Source organism: Panthera uncia, chromosome D2 (genome assembly GCF_023721935.1).
Source record: "Panthera uncia isolate 11264 chromosome D2, Puncia_PCG_1.0, whole genome shotgun sequence".
In the NCBI taxonomy this organism is placed as follows: domain Eukaryota; kingdom Metazoa; phylum Chordata; class Mammalia; order Carnivora; family Felidae; genus Panthera; species Panthera uncia.
Window position 1 is genome coordinate 83206527 of NC_064818.1, and position 20080 is coordinate 83226606.

Genomic DNA, 20080 nt, shown 5'->3' on the forward strand with positions numbered 1-20080 from the left:
CCGTCCCCTGCACCGGCAACCACTGCCGCGCACAAGCTCACACGCGAGACCACCGGGTCTACCCCTTCCCCTCTGACAAAATGAACGTGACAGGCGTGTGCATGTCACGAGCGTCAGGAGGAGCGTCCCGCTCGCGCTGGGTCTCCAGGGCCCGCCAGCCCGCCACCACGTTACCTGCTTCCGCTCCTCAGAGTTTAGCAGGAGGTAACGCGGATCAAACACGATTTTGTGTAATTCTTTCTCCCAGGTAGAAAACGCTGACACCTGAAGAAAGATATTCAACAGAGTTGTTTTTAGCATCTAACACAGAGCCCGAGGTCATGCTGAAATCATCGATGGGGCAAACAGCATCGGGGTGCCGTGGGCTCAGCGACGCAGCCTTGCGCAAGAGCGTTAGGCACGCCAACGTTCCAGGAAATCAACACCTAGAGCGCCGGGAAATTAAATTCTACACTCGTGCCACTATTTCTTCCCTGGATTTCTTCCAGGGCCACGTGCTGCTGATCTGAAGCCCCCGTTCTATCTGTGCAGCCGGAACGCCATTCTGGAACGTCACATCTTGAAATCAGAAATAACGGTAAAAACTTTCAGAACCCCGCAGACCACGACAGAGGGCGATTTCTTATGGTCTGCACTTTGCAACAATTTTAGTTGATTTTTAGTCAATATTTAAATCTTTTTAGGTACGCCATGTTTTTAAAAACGAGCCATGTTACTTTACAATAGTTTTAGATTTACAGAAAAGTTAACAAGAATATTACACAGTGACCACATATCCTACTCAGCTTCCCATACTGTGAACATCCTACGTCAGTATGGATGCCAGATCTGTCTACACGGTTGTTAACAAAAGTCCACATTTAAGACTTCTTTAGTTTTGGGGGCACCCGGGTGGCTCAGTCGGTTAGGCATCTGAGTCTGGCTCAGGTCATGATCTCGTGGTTCATGGGTTCGAGCCCCGCATCAGGCTCTGTGCGGACAGCTCGGAGCCTGGAGCCTGCTTCGGATTCTGTGTCTCCCTCTCTCTCTGCCCCTCCCCTGCTCACACACACTCTCTCTCTCTCTTAAAGATAAATAAATATTTAAAAAAATAACAAAGAAAAAAAGACTTCCTTAGTTTTGACCCAGCTTTCTTTTTCTGCCTAGGATCCCACCCAGGACAGCACGTGACAGTGTCATATGAGTTTCTCAGACTTCCCTTGTTATTCGGGCCTTGACGGTTTTGCTGGTCAGGAGTGTTGTAAGATGGCCTCTATTAGGATTATCTTTTAGATAATTAGATGATTAGACCAGGGTTCTGGGTTTTGGGGAAAAGCACAGAACAAGGTGCTGTCTTCATCCATCACGTCACAGTACTTCCTGTCACCGTGACTGACGACACTCGGTGTGGACCCAGACCACTGGGCTGAGGCTGTGCTCAATAGCTCTGTCCTGCACACACTCACTCTTTGTCCCCTTCCCGCTGTGCTTTCTGGGGGGAAAGTCACTGTGTGCAGCCCACTCCTCGGGTTATGTTCCACCTCTTGGGGGGGGGGGGTAATCCCAATACGAGCTATTTGGAACTCTCAAGGGGATATCTATCGATTCCTCCACATTTACTTATTTATCCCATCACTTATTTGTATCATTACAGGCTCATGGGTATTTCTAACCTGGGTTATAACCCAATATCATCCAGATGCTTTGTTTTTGCCCACATTCTTCCAGCTTTGGCCGTTGAGAGGTTTTCTGACTGGCTCTTGCGTGCCTTTGGCGTACCCCATCGTCGTTTTGGGGGGCCCTTCCTTATTTTCTGAACTTCAAGGTGCCCTGGCCTCATCTTGTGTCTCTCCTGCCCCAGCCCTAGAGTCAGACCATTCTCCAAGAATCGCGGTTCCTTTTGCTGGAGAACAAATCAGAACCGTGACCTGGTGCGAGTGGTTCTCCGCCGTGGGACACGGAGCTTCTAGCTTCTCCCCGCTGACAGAGCAAGGAAACGTTTACGTCATTTACACAATGATGTAGCCACTTAAAAGCATGGACTAGGGATTGCCTACGCCCTAGGCCCCACGCTGCGTGCTGAGGACTCAGAGAAAGTCAAGGTCCTGACATCGGAGAGCCCGTGGCCTGGGGCAAGGCAGACAAGCGAGCTAATGATCCCCTGCGAGGCATCTGTGCCATACGAGGGACACTCCCGGACACGGAGAGGCCACGGCGAAGGGACATCCCCATCCCCAGGGATCAGTTTCCAGAACACTGACTATTCTGGAACATGGACACTCCTCAGGCTCCCGAAGGGCCGGGGGGTCCAGGAGGGGCTGTCTGGGGTGCAAAGGCGTGTTCGTGAGCTGGGGGTATGTGACAAGTGCCAGCGGCAGAGCACGCTGGGGGGCAGGGAGGGGTCGGGGAGAGGCGGGATAGTCCCAGGCTGACGGAGGACCTGCACTTGACCTGGGGAGCCATGGCGGGCAGTCACACGTGCTGCGCATTTGAGGGAGGCTACTCCGGCCCGCCGGGCGGGGAATGAACCCTGGGCCCAGAGGAGACAGCAAGCTAACGGTGGCTTTACAAAAACAAAACCCGTTCACCCTCTCACCTCTGAGCACATTGACGTGTTGCTGGTAGAGACACTATTTTAATAAGCAGGTGCTTACTTGGTACACCTTAACGTGTGGGGTTTTTTAAATAGACGCTTTCTACCTTTACTAACAAAAGTCAAAACCCCTTGTTAATATTCATGAGCTCCGTTACTGGGCGGGATGACCCAGGCTCCACCCGGGGACTTCTTCCAAGGAGAACATGGTAAAGTGTGGACATGCCCCAGGGATTGGGGGCAGGGTTCCCGGGGAAGCATCCAGGCAGAGCGATCCCATCATTCTTTGGCTCCCGACCACAGCACCGTTAGGGCAGCTGTGGAGAGAAACTGTGGGCCGCCTCGGCTCAGCCCAGGCACACAGGCTCCTGTCCACCTGCTAGGGACCGGTCTCTCAGCTCGCTAGGGAGGGCAGAGGATGTCACAGAATCGGTGTCACGTAACTAACTCTACCAGGATTATGAGAATTTGGGGGATTCTAGACGTATAATAAAATCATTAAAAATTAATGGTATATGGTTGCCTCCAAAGGAATTTGCAATCTGTAAGAGGAGATAAGCTGCGTCTACAATGACTGTAATTCACAGTGACAGAACAGGTGTTGTCACATTACCTGAGAGCCATGCTAACAGGTGCTGCCCAGGTTCAGAGGATGGCGGCCGTGGTTGCGAGAGGGACAACCAGGTGTGGGACCCAGGGCTGGGGATCAGAGCAGATGGGACGGATGGATGGCCATGTTGGAACATTCGCCACCTGTGGGGGCACAGCCTTGTCTGTGAGACCCAGCTGTTCCCAGAGGTCCCCGGATCATTGCCGTTAGGATCGATTACAAGCATCGCTGCAGACAGAGCCTGATCTCACTAGGCCTGCGCCTCCCACGTCCCCAAGGTCACGTCTAGGTAAGTTCATTCTACGGGGCCGGGAAGGAGGTCTCCCCACTCTTGCTGGGTGCCAGCAGGAGCCATTCTCAGCCCCAAGGCCACCGTGTTCCCTGCCGTGGCCCCCCACCCCGTGCCAAGTGGCTGGCTTCTCCAACACCCACAGGAGAGTCCGTACGAGCCCCGGCCTTACGTTACATCATGTGATGTCCTTCCGGGTTGACCCACCACCCTATTCACGGGCCTGCCCAGTCTCAAACGAGGGGGTTACTCCGGGGGTGCACCCGGGGGTGGGGACCTTGGGGCTGCCTCAGGATCCTGCCCACCCGGCGGGCCCAGGACCGACTCCAGCACACGGCTCTTTCTCTCTTATGTCCAGCCCACACTTCCCGACACTTTGGCACTTCCCCGAGATTTCGTCTTTGAACGGTGGAATTTTTCAGCAATTTTAAACCCTCGCGTGCAGAGTCCTGCCGTCCCTCTGCAGCCGGGCGGTGTTCTGTGCCGATTCGGTCTCCCCCGCGGGGCCGTGTTCCGTGATCCGCGATCAGCTCCCGACCATCAGCAACTGTGATCCAGGCACGTCTGAGCGCCTGGGTGTGCCGGCCACCAGGAGACTCTGCCGCCAGCCTCTCCTGAGCCCCGCGCACGTTCTCTATTTCATCCACGCTGGGGTGTCGTCGCCGGCCAGCGTCGTGGGCACGTGCTGGACGGGTCACTGAGTGCTGGGCCACGGCCCTGCCTTCTTCCCGCACAGCCTCCTGCTCCTGGCGCTCCTCGGGCACGCGCCCTCCCGGTCGTCTCTAGGTCCTGACTTGCTGTTGGTTCCCTGGCGTCTATGCTGCTGAGGACACTCCTGGCAGACACAGCTGTAAGACAGAACTGTGGACAGGCCTTGACCTCCGGGCGGGGACCAGAGGTGCCACATGGCTGGCTGGGGGGGGGGGGGTGTCCCTGTGTGGCACGTCTGCACCCACAGACGTCGCTGCTGGGAGCGGCAGGGGGAGGAGGATGAGACGCAGGGGAGACGCTGGCACCATGGCCGCAGGAGCCGGGCCCTCTTCCAGCCGCCGTCAGTGTGCTCCCCGCGAAGACAACCTCGCTGGGAAAACCCCCGAGTGTTTTGCAGGAAGCAGCTGCAAATGGAGGCTGGTCACTGCAGTGCTTGGAGACGGTGGTCTGGTCCCCAAACTGCTCTCCGTCCTCCAGCGCTTTTTTCCCTGGACCCCAGCACCCACCCTCCCGAGGGGTCCCTTTCTTGAGATCTGACTGGCCAGCCATTCGTTCAGCCAGGGCCCCCGTGGCGGCTTCTTGGCCAGCCAAGCCCTGAGCTGCTCCCGTGCAGGGCCCATCTTCCCTGAGCGAGGGACCTCCTCGGCCCCCTCCACCTGCTGGGCACAGGCGAGACCCACCCTCTATCAGAAGCCCCCTGAAGGTGACCAAGGTCTTGTGCACGAGGAAGACAAATCGCCGATGAGACTGTTTCTGACCTCAGCCCCAGCGTCACCAAAGCCTCTGAAACCGGAGGAAAATGGTCTCGCATTGCGTTCCGGCCGGAACGCCAGGTGATATGCCAGCAAGAGCCTCCCGGGAGGCCGTCACAACCAGAAAGGCCCCCGCAGGCAGGACGCCGCGAAGGAAGCAGGCAGATGCTGCTTTTATCTTCAAAGCCAAAGGCCATTTCACGAACTTGTCACTCACTGGATCACACACAAGACCAGGGACCCTAAGGACCAGAGAAAATGAAGGAAGGCTGGAAACGGATGGCTCGTGCCCGGCCCTGAACTTGAGGGTCAGTTGGCAGGACGGCGTGCTCCGGGGCACACTGGGGGGTGGCAGGGCCACCGGGGCTCCCCTCTCATGCCCTGTGGGGCAGACGATGAGCCTGTGGACAAGTGGTGTGACTGAGTTGCCTGTCCGTCCACGGCACCGCCCCCCCCGCACCGTCCTGTCACCTCCTGAGGGCTCTGTCGGGGTGCCCTGGCTGTTGGCTGGGCTCAGGAACACGGAGCTGGGTGGTCTCAGGGTCTCGGGGGCAATTTCCATCTCAAACACAAAATGCACTTATTTCAGAAGCCAACGGTTTTGCCCAAATTTGATTCTCAAACACGTCGTGTTTACTCTTTCCTTCCTCTGCGTTCGTAAATGTGATACGGAGCCTGGAGGGTGGACGGTCCATCCGTAGGGTGGCTTTTCCCTCTGGTTTTCACGGCCTCCACGCCCCGCAGAAGGGCATCTGTCACAAGCACCTCCCAGTTCTGTGACAAGGACACTGGCCTCTGAGACACGGGCTGCACCTGCCTGGCCAGTCGGCTCTTGTCTTAGGCTTCTGCCTGCACACGGTGTCTTGGTGCAGAGAGGTGAGCGAGGCTCCTGTATGACGTCTCCTTATGTCACGTGAAAAACCAAAGAAAAGAGAAACAGGAGAGCGAGACCCCTCACAGGCGTGTGAGGTGACGGCCTGTTCTCGCAGCTGCTAAGCAGTGGGCTGGGCTGGGCCCCGGGGACCCACCGTGCTCCCTGGCCCCTGGCAGGGCCCCACACTCCGCCATCGCTGGTCCCCTGGGCTCAGGCAAGTTCCCCAAAGTGTCCATCGGGGGCAGCAGAAGGTATCTGTCACCAGATGGAGGGAGGCGGGGAGCAGGTGCAGGGGTCTCCCAGCCACCCCAAGACCACTGGGTGCAGGTGGACGTAATGTTTGCCTAGCCACACCGGAGGCCCAGTGGCCCCCGGAGAAGGGTCAAGAACCTCGCTCCGGCCTGAGCCCACTGACCTCTGCCTCCAGGACCAGGGGCTGGAGACGCGGCCCCTTGTTTAGTCTGTGTCTGCGTGGGGTGTGCCTGCCAGTCTGTCCACGCCACTCAGGAGCCCCCAGCCCCAGCTCAGCTCCCCACCCCGTCCGCCCACGGCCCCCCCCCCAGGACCGGTTCCTCCCGAGCCCCGCCGCGCCCCCCCCCCCCCCCCCCCCCCGCCGCCAGCCATCTCCCACAAACCCGGGTGGCACCAGGTCTATGTGAACGAGCTCTGGTTCCAAGAATTTGCACAGCTGCCCTCCACCCTTGTTCCCGTCCTCCCTCTTCCCTCCTCTCCCGCTGCGTCCCACAGGCTCAGGCTGATACCGAATACAGTGTTCGCTGTAATTAGCGATACCATTACCCTCTTTACCCAATTTCCTGGAACGCATGGCTGTGTCTTCTGGAGCTCCTGACAATTAAAGGCAGCGTGAGAGGCCAGAAGGACAGGCGTGCTCCCGGCTCGGCTCGTCCTTGGTGGGGAGGCACGGGCTTCCCTGTAGGCCGCCGGGATGAGGCCTGGGTGCAGGCGGTGCGTTTGGGGGGGCAGCCGCAGGCATGCTGGGAGGAGAAAAGCCAAGGACGCTGCACAAATGAGCAGGTGACCACGGCGGGCCACCGGCAACCTCGGAAGACTCCCGTGGAACAGGCCCACGGCTGCCTGAGATCTGTCCCGCGTAGGATGGAGACGTGGGGGTTACCTCCTGGTTGAAAACCATCCACGGACATGTCCAATCTCCAAACCTAGACATGGGAGCGGTCCACACGAGCCCAGGTGAGCCAGATGAGCTACAGGTGGGTCCAGAGGTGAGCAAGGGGTCTGCCCGCTTCCCCTGAACTCTGGGCACTTCGACTCCCGCCCTCACCTCCCAGTGCTCATGGGGCTTTAGCAACTGCAGCTTCTTTCTTCTGTTTTGACAGATAAACAGAATTTTGTGCCATCGTTGCACAACATCCTCCGCCGATGTGATTTACGTTTGCGGGTTGTTTTCACCTTAGCGACGGGCGGAATCCTGCTCCGGCAGTGAGAGGGGTGGTCCGCCTCCCTCCCCAAGGGCATCTTCATGATTAGAACAGGGTCTCATCGCTAACCACACGGTATCCGAAGATCCGGATTGCCAAAGGCCACGGCCATCAGTCCAGGAAAGAGGAACCACAGCACAGGAGCGAGGCAAGACATAAACCCCAGGCAAAGAGCTTTAGTATTCAAAAAATGGTATTTACGTTTCTTACTATTCAGTGCTGCTGGGGCTGCTGGGAAACGCCGTGTCAGGAACTCTCAGACGTGGCCACCGAACTACTCTTCCCAGAGCAATTCAGTTTATCGACCACATGTTTGTAGCCCGTAGGAAACAATTCCGCACACAAAGTACACACGTCCATATGATCATCAGAGTATTATTTGAAACAGCAAATTTGGAGAATATAAGAAATGAATGAAAATGCAGGATTTCTGAATTGACAACGAATTGAATATTATGACCTCATCCAAGTGTTTTCCAAAGGATTATATGAATGCTTTTTAAAAATGCTGGAAAGGGGTGCCTGGGTGGCTCAGTTGGTTAAGCATCTGACTTCGGCTCAGGTCATGATCGCACACACGGTCCGTGAGTTCGAGCCCCACGTCGGGCTCTGTGCTGACAGCTCAGGGCCTGGAAACTGCTTCGGATTCTGTGTCTCCCTCTGTCTCTCTGCCCCTCCCCGTTCATGCTCTGTCTCTCTCTGTCTCTCTCTCTATGTCAAAAATAAATAAACATTTAAAAATTTTTTAATGCTTGGGGCACCTGGGTGGCTCAGTCGGTTGAGTGTCCGACTTCGGCTCAGGTCATGATCTCACGTTTCGTGAGTTCGAGCCCCACGTCGGGCTCTGTGCTGACCGCTCAGAGCCTGGATCCTGCTTCGGATTCTGTGTCTCCCTCTCTCTCTGCCCCTTCCCTGCTCATGCTCTGTCTCTCTCTGTCTCTCAAAAATGCATAAACGTTAAAATTTTTTAATTTTAATGCTTAAAAAGGAAAAACAGTACACAAATTTATAAGTAGGTTAAACCTCATAACATCAACTACATTAGAATGTTTGGTTGAACCATGTTCAACTACAGTTCAATCCTGGTTATGTTCTAAGACAAAAATACTTATTATTGATATTTTTAAATCTAGTTTTAGAAACAAAAGACTGGGAAGAAATGTATCTGAATGAAAATAATGATCTCTTAGGACAGACAGGACTTGGGGTGAATTATTAGATATTCTTTTTTGCAAATTTTCTTTCCATGCACACGTCACTGTGCAGCAGGACTGTGTGTTATTACCGGTGTGACGTGTGCCCTGCGGGGTCCGCGGACTTGCCATAGGTCCACGAGGAGCAGACACCGCAGGTGTCCAGGCTGGGACTCACACAGGTACCTGAGACGCGTCGCCTCCAGGGCCGTCTCGCCTACGTCGGCCGCTGGTCATGAGGATGACGGAGCCCTCCCGCGCGCGTCCGGAGGCAACGCCATGTGCGTGTCTGAGAGCAGGGGCGCCAGACACGGCTCACGGGGAGGGAAGCGAGGTGGCGCTTCCTGCTGCCGGGAGAAGGCCTCCCCCGCCGCCCTGTTAGGCAGAAGGCACCCAGTACTGTTACTTTACGGCAACCTTGTACGACAGCATCATGGTGGACGGCCAACCCAGTGCAGAGAGAGACCGGTATGGCCGGTGGGTGTGAATGTGTGGTCTGTGACTCGGATCCCAACTCCACGGAGCTCAGCTGCACAGTCAGCCACCATGCCAGCCAGTCTCCCCGAGGCCACTCACCGCTGGGAAGCTGGCCGAGGGTCACCCACACAGGGACCCCAGAGAGCACAGCAGGTCTGGGCCGTGGAGTCCCTAAGGTAGGATCTGGGACTCTCCAAAGGCCCTTGGAAAGCCGTACTTCTTTTTTTTTTTTAATGTTTATTCATCAAATTCACCTGAAGCAGGCTCCAGGCTCCCAGCTGTTGACACAGAGCCCGATGCAGGGCTCGAACTCACCAGCTGTGAGATCATGACCCGAGCCGAAGTCGGATACTTAACCCCAGCGTCCTAATGGCTAGGTGCCCCAGCCGTACCCACTTCTAAGGGATACTTTGCAGGAAGAAGATGTTCTCAATAAAATGTTTCTAATACATTTGCCTGAATAGGAGGGATCACATTAATAATCTGCTGTTCGACGAGACCTGCCCCTTCACAGGCTGAAGTTTTTTTGTTTTTTTTTTTAAGGCTCTACTGTGGTTTATACAGTAAAGCAAAACAAAAATAAAACCTTCCGTGAGCCGTCAGATACATATTACAAACACGCAAAGCCACAGGCCCTTCCCCAATCCGTGATCCCCACGGAAAAACCCCAAACATGCCCTTGTTAAACTACGAGAAACCCACAGGACCTAGCTCCATCGTTCCGTACGTACATGAATTTCTGGACTGAAGGATTGTACAAATGCAATAAAAAACATTATTAATCACTCAGTCCATGAAAAGAGTGACCTTTCTGTGCCTCATTTTCAAGCAACAGGAAATCTTATGGGCTTAGCTATCAAATTCTCTTGAGCACTGAGTAACTTATAAAATATGCTGGCATATTTTATAAAGTCAAAAAGCCATAAATGGTGGCATTGCTTTATGACATCAGCAGTAAATTCAGGTTAATCTTTTCTATTCATGAGCTGCGTGTGGGATTCTTGCAAAATCCTCCTAAGACAGGGGTTCAGGCTTCGCCCAGGTCTCTTCTTTCCAGGGAAAACTCAGAACTCCGGGTGGGTACTTGGCATTTCTGTGTCGTTTTGCTGATTCGCATCTACACGACCTACACAAGGTGCTCACGCAGAAGAATCTACGAATCAAAGGCCGAAAGGAATCACCCACCTCGGTGAGGCAAGAGCGTAGTGAAAATCTCATTAGTAAAGCTGCTCGATCACAGCCATTGGGATAAATTCAAGAAACCGCACAGCCCTGGCTTGCCGGCGGGCTTAGCAAACACAGGTAGGTGTCTCAGGCAGCCCTGGGCTCTCCCCGGGGGTCGGTCTGAGGCTGTGCTGGTGAGGCCGGGCTGGTTGGCTTCCCAAACAAAGAGGGGGACGTGCAGACGAGATCAAATACGTTCCTGCCTCCATTTCTCCAAGGCTCCTAATGCCATCACGTCTCAGGGAAGAGGGGTCACGTCTCCTGCTGGCTGGGTCAACTGGAACAGACTGGCCAGGTCGATCCAGACACTAAGAATTACACATATTTCTGTGCGTGACAAGGGCAGACCGCCACCCGTGTGTTGATCAACGCCTAATGAGACTAGAGACAAGCCTCAGGAGTGTCCACGCCTATGGCTTCTCCAGAGCAGAAGCAGCCCATCCTGGCGATTCTGTCGGGGGAGGAGTATGTTTTATCACTTCTCCCGAGTGATGCCGAGACCTGTCCCGCAGACGCCTGGTGGCCACGCGAGTGGAGAGAACAGAACGGGGAATGATAGGTGCTTCGGAGACAAGCCCCTTCGTCACGGGCTCGGCGGGCGGGCTCCAGGACCAGCGGGTCAGGGGGCACGTGCGGCGACACCACGGCCCAGTCCCCGATGGCGTCCACGTGGACACTGAGGGAATCTCGGGAGGTCGTTGAGCGCCTGCTGCACACCAGGCCCTGGGGACCCAAGGGAGCATCAGGCATTCCCGACCCTGCAGGAGCTGAGGCCTCTCACGGCAGCTTGGACAATGTGGAAGGGACACAGGAGTCACGTGGCATCCTGTGTTAGCCAGGGGACGGGTGGCAGGGCAGGGGACCTGAGGCGAGAGTGGAAGGCGGGCAGGGCATGGGAGAGACAGGACAGGGTGGTGGTCGGTGGTGACATTGGGCCATGAGGCCAGCCGGACCGTCACAACCTGAGCAGCCCCAGGGATGGCGGTGACGGCATAAACACGCTGTTGGCAGCATCCGGGACCCCCCGGGAGGAAGGGGAAGCAGCCCGCAGGCCCGCGTCCCCAGCGGGCCCAGCTGAGCAGAGTGCAGGACGAGGCCGAGAGCAGAGCGAGGCCCCAGTGAGGGCCGTCCCGGCTCAGTGTGTCCCTCCCTGTCCCGTTGGAGATACTCAGCCACCCGGGCGGGAGCAGGGGGCCCACTGCTCCCCGGGGCCATTGCACACGGCAGGATTTGTTCCCTAAAGGGTTTCAACGTCTTGAAAAAATTGTTTGCGGGGGGAGGCAGGAACTGACCTCCTTTTGAAGATAAAATTTCAGCCCAACACATGCAGGTTCGAACATCGCGTCTGTTCAAGTAACCCGTCGTCATCAGCGCACACAGGCCGGCCCCCACGGGCCTGTGCCCCCGGCCCCCCTCCCGGCACGGCCGTGTCCCCTCGCATCTGTGCCAGTTTGGGCTTCACACACCCCACCGCGGTTTTGACTTCATGAGGCGACTTCTCCCTCCAGGCCCTCACGGCCAAGGGATGTATTTCATTTGTAAGTGAATGACAAGACCGATGAAGTGATGCAGACGTTAAAACCCATGGCGCGAAGGAAGAGAGGCCCCCGCTGTGGGCCACCTCTGTCCTACCTGTAACACTTAAAGCTGACACGCCCCAGTTGCCCTGCATCGCCAGGGCCTCCTGCCAGCCTCACTCTGGGGAGCCCTGCTCGACCTCCCGCTCCGGGGGAGGTGGGGTCTCCCGACACCCGGCCTCAGGGCCCGTGGCACCTGCTGTTGGGAGGGGCCGGCCCAGGAGGCGGCCTGGGGACAGCTATCGACCAGGGAGGGAATCTGCTCCCTCTGCCAGGCCTCCCAAGGCCACCAGAGTGTCCGTGATCGTCACCACCGCACAGGGCCCCTGGTACCGCGTTCAGCCTCATTTTGTGAAGAAGTCCAACTGGGCTATTAGAGCTGACTCATTTTATACCCAAGAGCCAAAGCTGGAAATAAAAGTCATTGGAAGGAGATCTGGTTCTAAAATGTTTCTCTCTTAAATTCAAAACAAGGTTCACAAGCCAACTATAATGAAGACATCCTCATTTTACTAAAAATAGTTGAACGGATCCACAGGTGTGACAGTCCCGGCTTGTCCAAGTTAGAACAGGGGACGCCCCTCTGGGGGGCACGGACCCGAGACCTGGCCGGGCTCCAGCAGGAAGCTTATCAACACAGGTGCTGTCTGTACACAACGCCAGTGCCCGTCCCCCATCCGCCTCTCCGGGGCCGGCATGAGCGGTGGGGGGAGGGGGCCGGGCGACAACCACAGCCCTCAAGACCAGAAGCAGGGGCCCCTTTTCATGTCGCTTCGGCCTCAAGTCTTTTCGCACCTGAACTTCACTCAGCCCGATTCGTTGCACTCAGTGCGGGAGGAAAAGCGACCCTCGGGCTGCGGGTGTGATCGCTCGGCGACTGGCTTCCGAGGGGAGCCGTGATCTGCATTCGGGACCCGCCCCCTCGCTCCAGGAGCACGTCTCCGAAGCGGTTCCTTACCCCTCGCTCCAGGAGCATATCTCGGAAGTGGGTCACCCTCTCCTCCAGCGGCAGCAGGATCTGGGGAGGCGGAGTCTTGGTGTCCTTGTCCGCTCCTTCTGCCTCCTCTGGCCCGGGACTCGCGTGGCCTTCTGTCCTTTAGGGCACGAGACACAGACAGTTAGCCGTGCCCTTGGAGACCCACCTGCAACCCCTAAAAGTCCCCCAGGAAACTCTTTAAGAAGCAGACGCTCTGAGAACCTTTCAGAGCCTGGTGCAGGCAGCCCAGCAAAGGTGGCGATTTTTGCTCTGGGGCGAAGACTGCTTTGTTGCGTTTGGGGCAGAGCTGAGGCTGAGACCCTGACCCCAGGGGCGCCGGCAGGGAGCGAAGGCAGCGGTGGGTGCGTGCGAGGGCCCACGAGGTGGGAGGAAGCCCAGAGTCACCGTTTCACTGCCTAGACCCGGCCGTCAGAGGAGGTGAAGAAGCCTTTCCATCTGACAAACCACGGGAGCCCACACCCGGCTCTGTTCCTGTTGTTTGGGTTTGTTTCGTTTCAGGGAAGACCTTCCTTTTGGACAAATGCAGGAAGACAATTACCGGAGACCAATCCATCGACACTCTGGGTACAGAAAACGCCGTCCCGGGGTCTAGCCCGACAGGGAGATTTCAGTGACAACAGGGGGAACTCGACCCCCACCCCAGGCAGTCTGCGCAGGGATCGGTGCAGAGTGGGACCCGCAAGCCCTGGAGCTGTTCCCTCCCTCCGGTTCCCCCCGGCCCACAGCCACCACCCAGACGCAGCGGGCAGCGTCGGGAGCGGGCACAAGCCAGGGCCCGGCGGGCACCAGGGGATCCAACAAGCCACCTTTACCAGGCTGGCGGCCGACAGGAAGGAAAGAGCCCACTCTCGCGAAGCACCAACCTGGCACCTGCCTTCTGTTACATACCCGGCCGCTCGATGGTGCTCTCGGGTCCACAACTCATTCCAGCAGCATTTGGGAACCTGCTTCCCAAACACCTGGGCATTCGTTGCTGCAAGATGTTCAGGGAACCGCAGACATGGCTCTCTCGCGATGCCCCTCTCACCCCGGACCTGGCCCGCACGGGAGGAAGCCCGTCCAGCCGCCGCGCCTGCCCTGCCTCACAGCCTGGGCTCTGCCCTGAGGCATGTTCTCCCCCTGCCCCGGCCTGGCGAGCCACGCGCTCTGACCCCACGGAACCCTCTGCTGGGCCTCCTTCTGGCCCACCCTGCCCCACGCTTCCCCACAGTCAGGTCCCACGGCCAGTGACTCCCGCAAGGACGGGTGCAAATCCATTGTGTCCCGAGACCCCCTGGTTCAGAGAACCTTCACTTCTGATGCGCTTTGGTCAGGTTAGACCAGCAACTGTAAAGAGAAGTCACCTGGGAAGCGCCCGGACTCAGCACCTCCTGCGGGCCCGCCAGCACCTACGTGGAGACGTCAGAGCAGAGGATGTGCCCCTCAAGAGCACGGCACGTCCCTGCTTCTTCGCAAACCCAGCCTTACCCTGGGAGTTAGTCAGCGAGAGTCACTTACGCCAGATACAGGGAGGGGCTTCCTGACACAGGTGTGGCACGGTGCCCCCCCCCCAGGGGGACTGCGCTCCTGGGGGACACCCAGCGGTGCCTGGAGACATTGGTGGTTATCACCGCCGGGGAGGCGCTGCTGGCACCTGGAGATGTAGAGGCCGGACGCGCTGCTAAATGCCCCGCATCGCACAGGACAGACGCCTGCGAGGGCTTGTCCGGCAAATCTCCACCATCCACGCATTTGGGGAGGAAGGGGGCAGGCCCACTGAAGGTCATGCCATCACTGAGTGGCCGGGACCAAGGTGGTCCCTGCCTCCTGACACCTGCTTTTTCCATCACTGTCTATCCAAGATACCGCGGAAATCCGTTAGTTACCGGCTTCAGGATGTGCCGAGAATATACAACGTTCTATGTCTAACACTCACCAGGGTTGCGCTACGGCTTAATCCAACCTAATACAAAATGTGCGAAGGGAAAGAAAAGAAAAAACATTGGCTCAGCCCATTAGGGAATCTTATTTATAGACCAACGATTTCAGGAGAACTTACATTCTTTGCTGCTTATGTGATTATGTGGAATTTCAAGAAAAAGAAAATTACCAGTGGATTGCAATTGTATCATAATCCAAAGGGTATAATTAGGAGTTCTTTGTAATAAATTTTCATTAGTTAAAAATAGAAGTGTGGAAACAAGACATGTATTGTAACTTGAAATAAGATTAATAGGAACGTTGTAAGCCCAGCAATGATCACATTTTACTGCTCATTCAACACAATACTTTGTTCAGAGGTGCTGGGTGCCTTCCATATTGTGAAGCTATCGGTTCAATTAGAATTGGTCAAAAGTAATGCAAACTTGCTAAATATATTTTTAGTAGTCTCATGGCTGAATGAGTGTTGTACCTTTACCAAAAAGCAAATTCTAGTACTTGGGATACAACTAGCTTCAGGCCAAATCACCAGGGACGAGAGGCAGAAACCCCAAGGACACGGTAACTGGTGCCCACGGGTCGTGCTGGCCGGGTGGGTGGGAAAGGCCTCTCATCCGGAAAGAGTTTTGCTGCATGGCAGACCCCTCGCCAGGTCGACACCCTGCTTTGGGAAATCTTCCAGGTCAAGTGCATAGGTTGAGAAGGGCCTGGTCCTGCCCAGCCTTTCCCCCAGAGCAGGGGTCCCCAAGTCTGGGCCGCGGTGCTGGGGTCCCTTCACTCTGCGGGGCAGCTCCCTGGCTCCCGGCTCCCACTGCCCTCTGACTGCTACTGAGCTTGTCCAGCTGAACCGCTAATGGCCTGCGTACGTGAGCACACGTGGCGTCCACCCGGCCGCTGAGTCTGTAGCGACAGGGTTTGCCGACCTCGCCCGTGTGCACAGGGCAGCAGGCTATTTGGTAAAACTCACCAGACGCATGCTCCGTGCAACCAGATTCTAGACGCGGCACGTCTGGTCACTGTTTCCTTTTTGTGGATGACAACCTTTAATGAGCTCATCTGAGGCTGAGGGAGCTCAGGCCGCGGGACTTTGCACATCTGCTGTGTGCCCAGAGGCCACCTCGGACTCGCAGACGCGCCTCTCTCCAGGAGAGGAGGGGAAGAGGCCCAGAGACGGCACCATCTCCGTAGCAGGTGCGCGCTGGGGGGCATGGTGCTCAGCACGTCTGAGGCACCCGCTGTTGACCCCAGTGTCCATTCGCCAGTGTGCCATCATCCTGCCACCCCACGGGGAAGCTCACGAGGGGCTGGACGCATCAAAGGCCAAACCTCGGATTGCACCGACGGACTGAGGTCCGCACACCTCAGGGTCCTCATGTGGGGCGATGACAGTGCTCACCTCACCGAGCTGTGAGGATTCGTGAGATAACCTGTGAACCCCACGAGCACCCGCCCCCCTCCCCCCCCCCCCCCCCTTCTAACACTATCACGCGAGAGGCTGTGCACAAATAGAAGGCATTCACCATAATGCTGCCCCGACGGCAGCACCGGAGCGGGAGGGAGGTGAAGGCCGACTCCTGGTTCTGGAGAAGAAGCCACACGTGGATGTGCAGAATTCAACGTGCTTCTGAGCCTCCGTGGGGACGGCTTGTTGCAAACTCTTAGGCAAGTTATGGAAGTTCTCTGGACCTTGTTTTGGTAAAAGCAGGTGGTTTGGACAAGACGATCTTGACACGCCTCAAAGCACCTCCATTCTGTGATGCAAATGGGATCCTGCTCGCTTAGTCCTGGTGAAATAGTCCAGCGCCTGGATTCTTCCATAGATTAGCTCTGCCTCCTGGTTTTGACTATAAATTTGGTAAGAGGCTTCCCACATCTTCATCCAGATGGTCATAAAACGTGCAGCAGGAAGTGCCCAGGGCAGTGGCCTCTGGAGGGACCCACCAGCCCCGCCCCGCGGCGACCCTGCGTTCTCCCAGGTGGGCGATGGGCAGGGGGGCGGCCACGGCGGGAGCAGTGTCCTGGCAGCACTGTGTCTGCACGTGCCACGGCCACCACTGGGGTCCCTGCATGAGACGGCCAGCCTGCGGTGCTCTCCGAGGTGCTGGTGGCCCATCTCAAGTGACCTTGGTTTCATTTAAACCACCTCTCTCTCCCTCCTTGTCCTTGGGTCCGCTTCCCAGGGGGAGGGCAGCTTGGATGGCGTTTCTGCTTTACCACCATCGTCTGCAACCGGTGACCACTTGGTGCCACACTCTGCCGAGGGCCGGCTGGCCGGGCAATGAGCTGACAGGGGTGGTTCCATCAGGTAATAAAGACTGTGTCTGGTCTTTGTCCTTGCTTTCTTTGTGAATTTCCTGAGTGACTGGGGTGTCCTTGTTAAGGAGCTCGTTTTGGCCACCCCTGAGGTTACGAGACACAGTGACTCGGGGTGTGCCCTCAGACAGGTTCAAGGGAGGGCCAGGCCCACTGGAAACACCAGCACGTGAAAAGAGGGCTGGAACCCTCAGGAAGGGAGGGGGCTGGAAGTCGAGTTCGGTCACATGGCCAGTGATTCAATCCGTCCTGCCTATATACTAACACCAGTGGGTTTGGAGGAGCCTCCTGGCTGGTGGGCCGGTGTCCCAGGAAGGAGGTGCACCCCAAATCCACAGGGACAGAGGCCCAGGACCCTTCCAGAACTCACCCTATGCATCTCTACCATTTGGCTGTTCCTGGGTTGTGCCCTTTATGATAAAACCACAACCTGAAGTACAGTGCTCTACCGAGCTCTGTGAATCATTCTAGCAAGTCATCAAACCTGAAGGGAGGTTATGAGAACCCCCGGATTTACAGCCAAGTCAGACAGAAGTGGGGACAGGCTGGAGACCCCCGTCTGCTGGTGTCTGGAGTGGAGGCAGTTTTGTTTGGACGTCACCTGCGGGGTCTGTGCCGACTGGGGGTAGTTACGATCAGACTCGAGTGTGGGACACCAGGTGACTCTCAGAGAATCACCCTCAGAAGGCAGGCACAGGTTTTTGGGTTTTTTTATTCTGTCAGCAGGTGTGCCTGAGGGCCTGCTGTGTCACCCCCGGTGGCCAGGGCAGGCCGCATGGCTCCTGGGCTCCTGGGTCATTCATGGCAGACCCCCCCCAACCATGCAGCACTCGGCCAGGATCACCGATGGGTGCCTTTCAGAGGTCGAGAGACTCTGTCCCCAGTCCCTCCTGGCTTGGTGGCTCACCAGCTATACCTGGTGTCCCCTGGCCCGTAGAGGCATCCACCAGGTCTCTGCCCTCGTGGTCCCATGGCATTCCCCCATGTGCATTCATGTCCAAATGGCCCCCTTTTTTAAGGACACCAGTCATTTGATTAGGGCCCACTTTAATGGCCTCATCCTAACTAATTACCTCTGCAACGACCCTATTTCCAAATAAGGCCCCATTCTGAGGTTCTGGGGCTAGGACTCCAACGTATGAATGGGGCGGGGGACACGATTAAACCCATAACCAGGTCCATCCTCACCGGGCAGGAAAGTGCCACACCCTCCAGGACGGTCCAGGTTTTGTCAACGCGAGAAGCAACGGGCTGGAAATCGGGGGCCCGAGGTCTCCCTGTGTGTGAAGTGGGGTCCCGACATGCCCCCCAACCCAGGAAGCACCGCACCAACCTCACTCTCCCAGGGATGGAGACCGCCTGGGTCATGGCTTTTTTTCTAAAACATTCACGTTGGTTTGTGCAGAGAGGTCTCAGCTTCTCCAGGACATGCCTCTGTTTGCCCACAGCCCACGCAGGTGTCCCCTGCGAGCCTCTTGGTGGCCTCACCACAGAAGAGCCACGTGCTTTCTCAGCTCCTCAGGCTGCCAATCGGTCCACCTGCCTCCTGTCTTCATGGCTGTCTCACCTCTGTGCCTTCGCCATGAGGCTTCATCTTGACACCTGCTCTTCCTGCCCCTTGTCCGCTCACAGGCCTGGCTTGGTTTCCATCTGGTCACCTGGCCTGCACGCCATACCTTACCCTGAGTGACTGAGCCGCTCTCTCCTCTGCACTTGCAGGTATGGGGTTCCTGCAGCAGGTGGCCCGGACACACGATGCTTTCGTCGGAGCCACCTGGGGATCTGCCTCTCTGGCTGCCAGGCACGTCCCTGCATGCAGCATGAGGGCTTGTTGGTGTCTTCTTCTCCAGCCCTAGGCACGTGCTGGGTGCCCAGAAGGCAGTGGCTAAACTGTTGACTTAGATTCTGTGGTTGAGTTTGTTCCCTGCGATTTCCTAGGAGACACGTTAAATGCAGGAGAGCCTCAGGTCTCACTTCCTAAAGGGGACAGGTGTTGTGGTCTTTAGACGTCTTTCTTACAGCCACAGAATGGTGCCCTTCTGAGCGTTTCCTCTCGAATTTGTCCAGATGTAATTAACACATTTTTGTAAGCCTTCTGAATGCATGGCTGTTCTCTCTGAGAAGAGTTGTCAAAGGAATTCATAAAACAAGGTTGTTTTGTAAATGTCCTGTGGTTTGGTATCTACCGCTCTGTGCCATGTAAAGTGGCTGAGAGCAACGCTTCAGGACCCAGGCAAGACTAGAACCCCTCCATGGCTCACGGTAACTGTCTTCTGGATATTCATTAGCCTCTTCAAGCTTCATAGTCCTTGTCCTCAAAAGGGGAGGAACACGGAGGAAGAGGAGGAGAAGGAGGAGGGGAAGACAACAGAGAAGAAGAAGGAGAAGGGGAAGAGGAAGAAGAAGGAGAAGAAAAGGGGGAAGAGGAGGAAGGGGAGAGGGAGGGGAGGGGGAGGAATGGATGAGGGGAAGAGGAGACAAAAGAGAAGAAGGGGAAGGGGAAGGACAGGAAGAGAAAGAGGAGGAGGGCAGATCTACACTGTAGGGATGACACAGGAGGCAGAGCGTTTGTTGGGCAAATAGTTTGACCTCAACAGACTTGTCTTTGAACTTGGGCTTTCACCCAAACATGCTGTGTATTTTCAGACAAGCATCATCATTTTCCTTTTTTTTTTTCATCTGTAAAATTGGAATTATAATAGTACTTGACTCTTAAGATCTGTCGTAAGAATTAACTGCAATAATATGAATACCTGATATTTGTTGACATTCTGTGTGTAAACCTTATCCTCCTACTTTGCCTACATCACTTCATTCAATCCCAGTGCTACAGGGTGACATGGTTATCATCCTCACTCTACAGACGGGAAAACTGAGATGATGCCTGAAAAGTAGTTAGCACAATGGCTGCTCTATACATAGTGCTGCTGCTGCTGCAGCTGCTGCTGATAGTGGTGATGATGATGGTGATGGTGGTGGTGGTGATGGTGGTGATGATGATGGTGATGGTGGTGATGATGATGGTGATGGTGGTGGTGGTGATGATGATGGTGGTGGTGATGATGATGATGATGGTGATGATGATGGTGGTGATGTTGGTGGTGATGGTGGTGG

General features: G+C 56.2%; 1 protein-coding gene across 1 annotated transcript in view; it reads right to left on the reverse strand.

The window, feature by feature from the left end:
• TCERG1L (transcription elongation regulator 1 like) overlaps positions 1 to 20080 on the reverse strand; it is a 165768-nt gene that overhangs the window by 8591 nt on the left and 137097 nt on the right. The window contains 2 exon segments of the mRNA XM_049646032.1: positions 175 to 264; positions 12695 to 12830. Coding sequence (XP_049501989.1) covers positions 175 to 264; positions 12695 to 12830 — 226 coding nt within the window.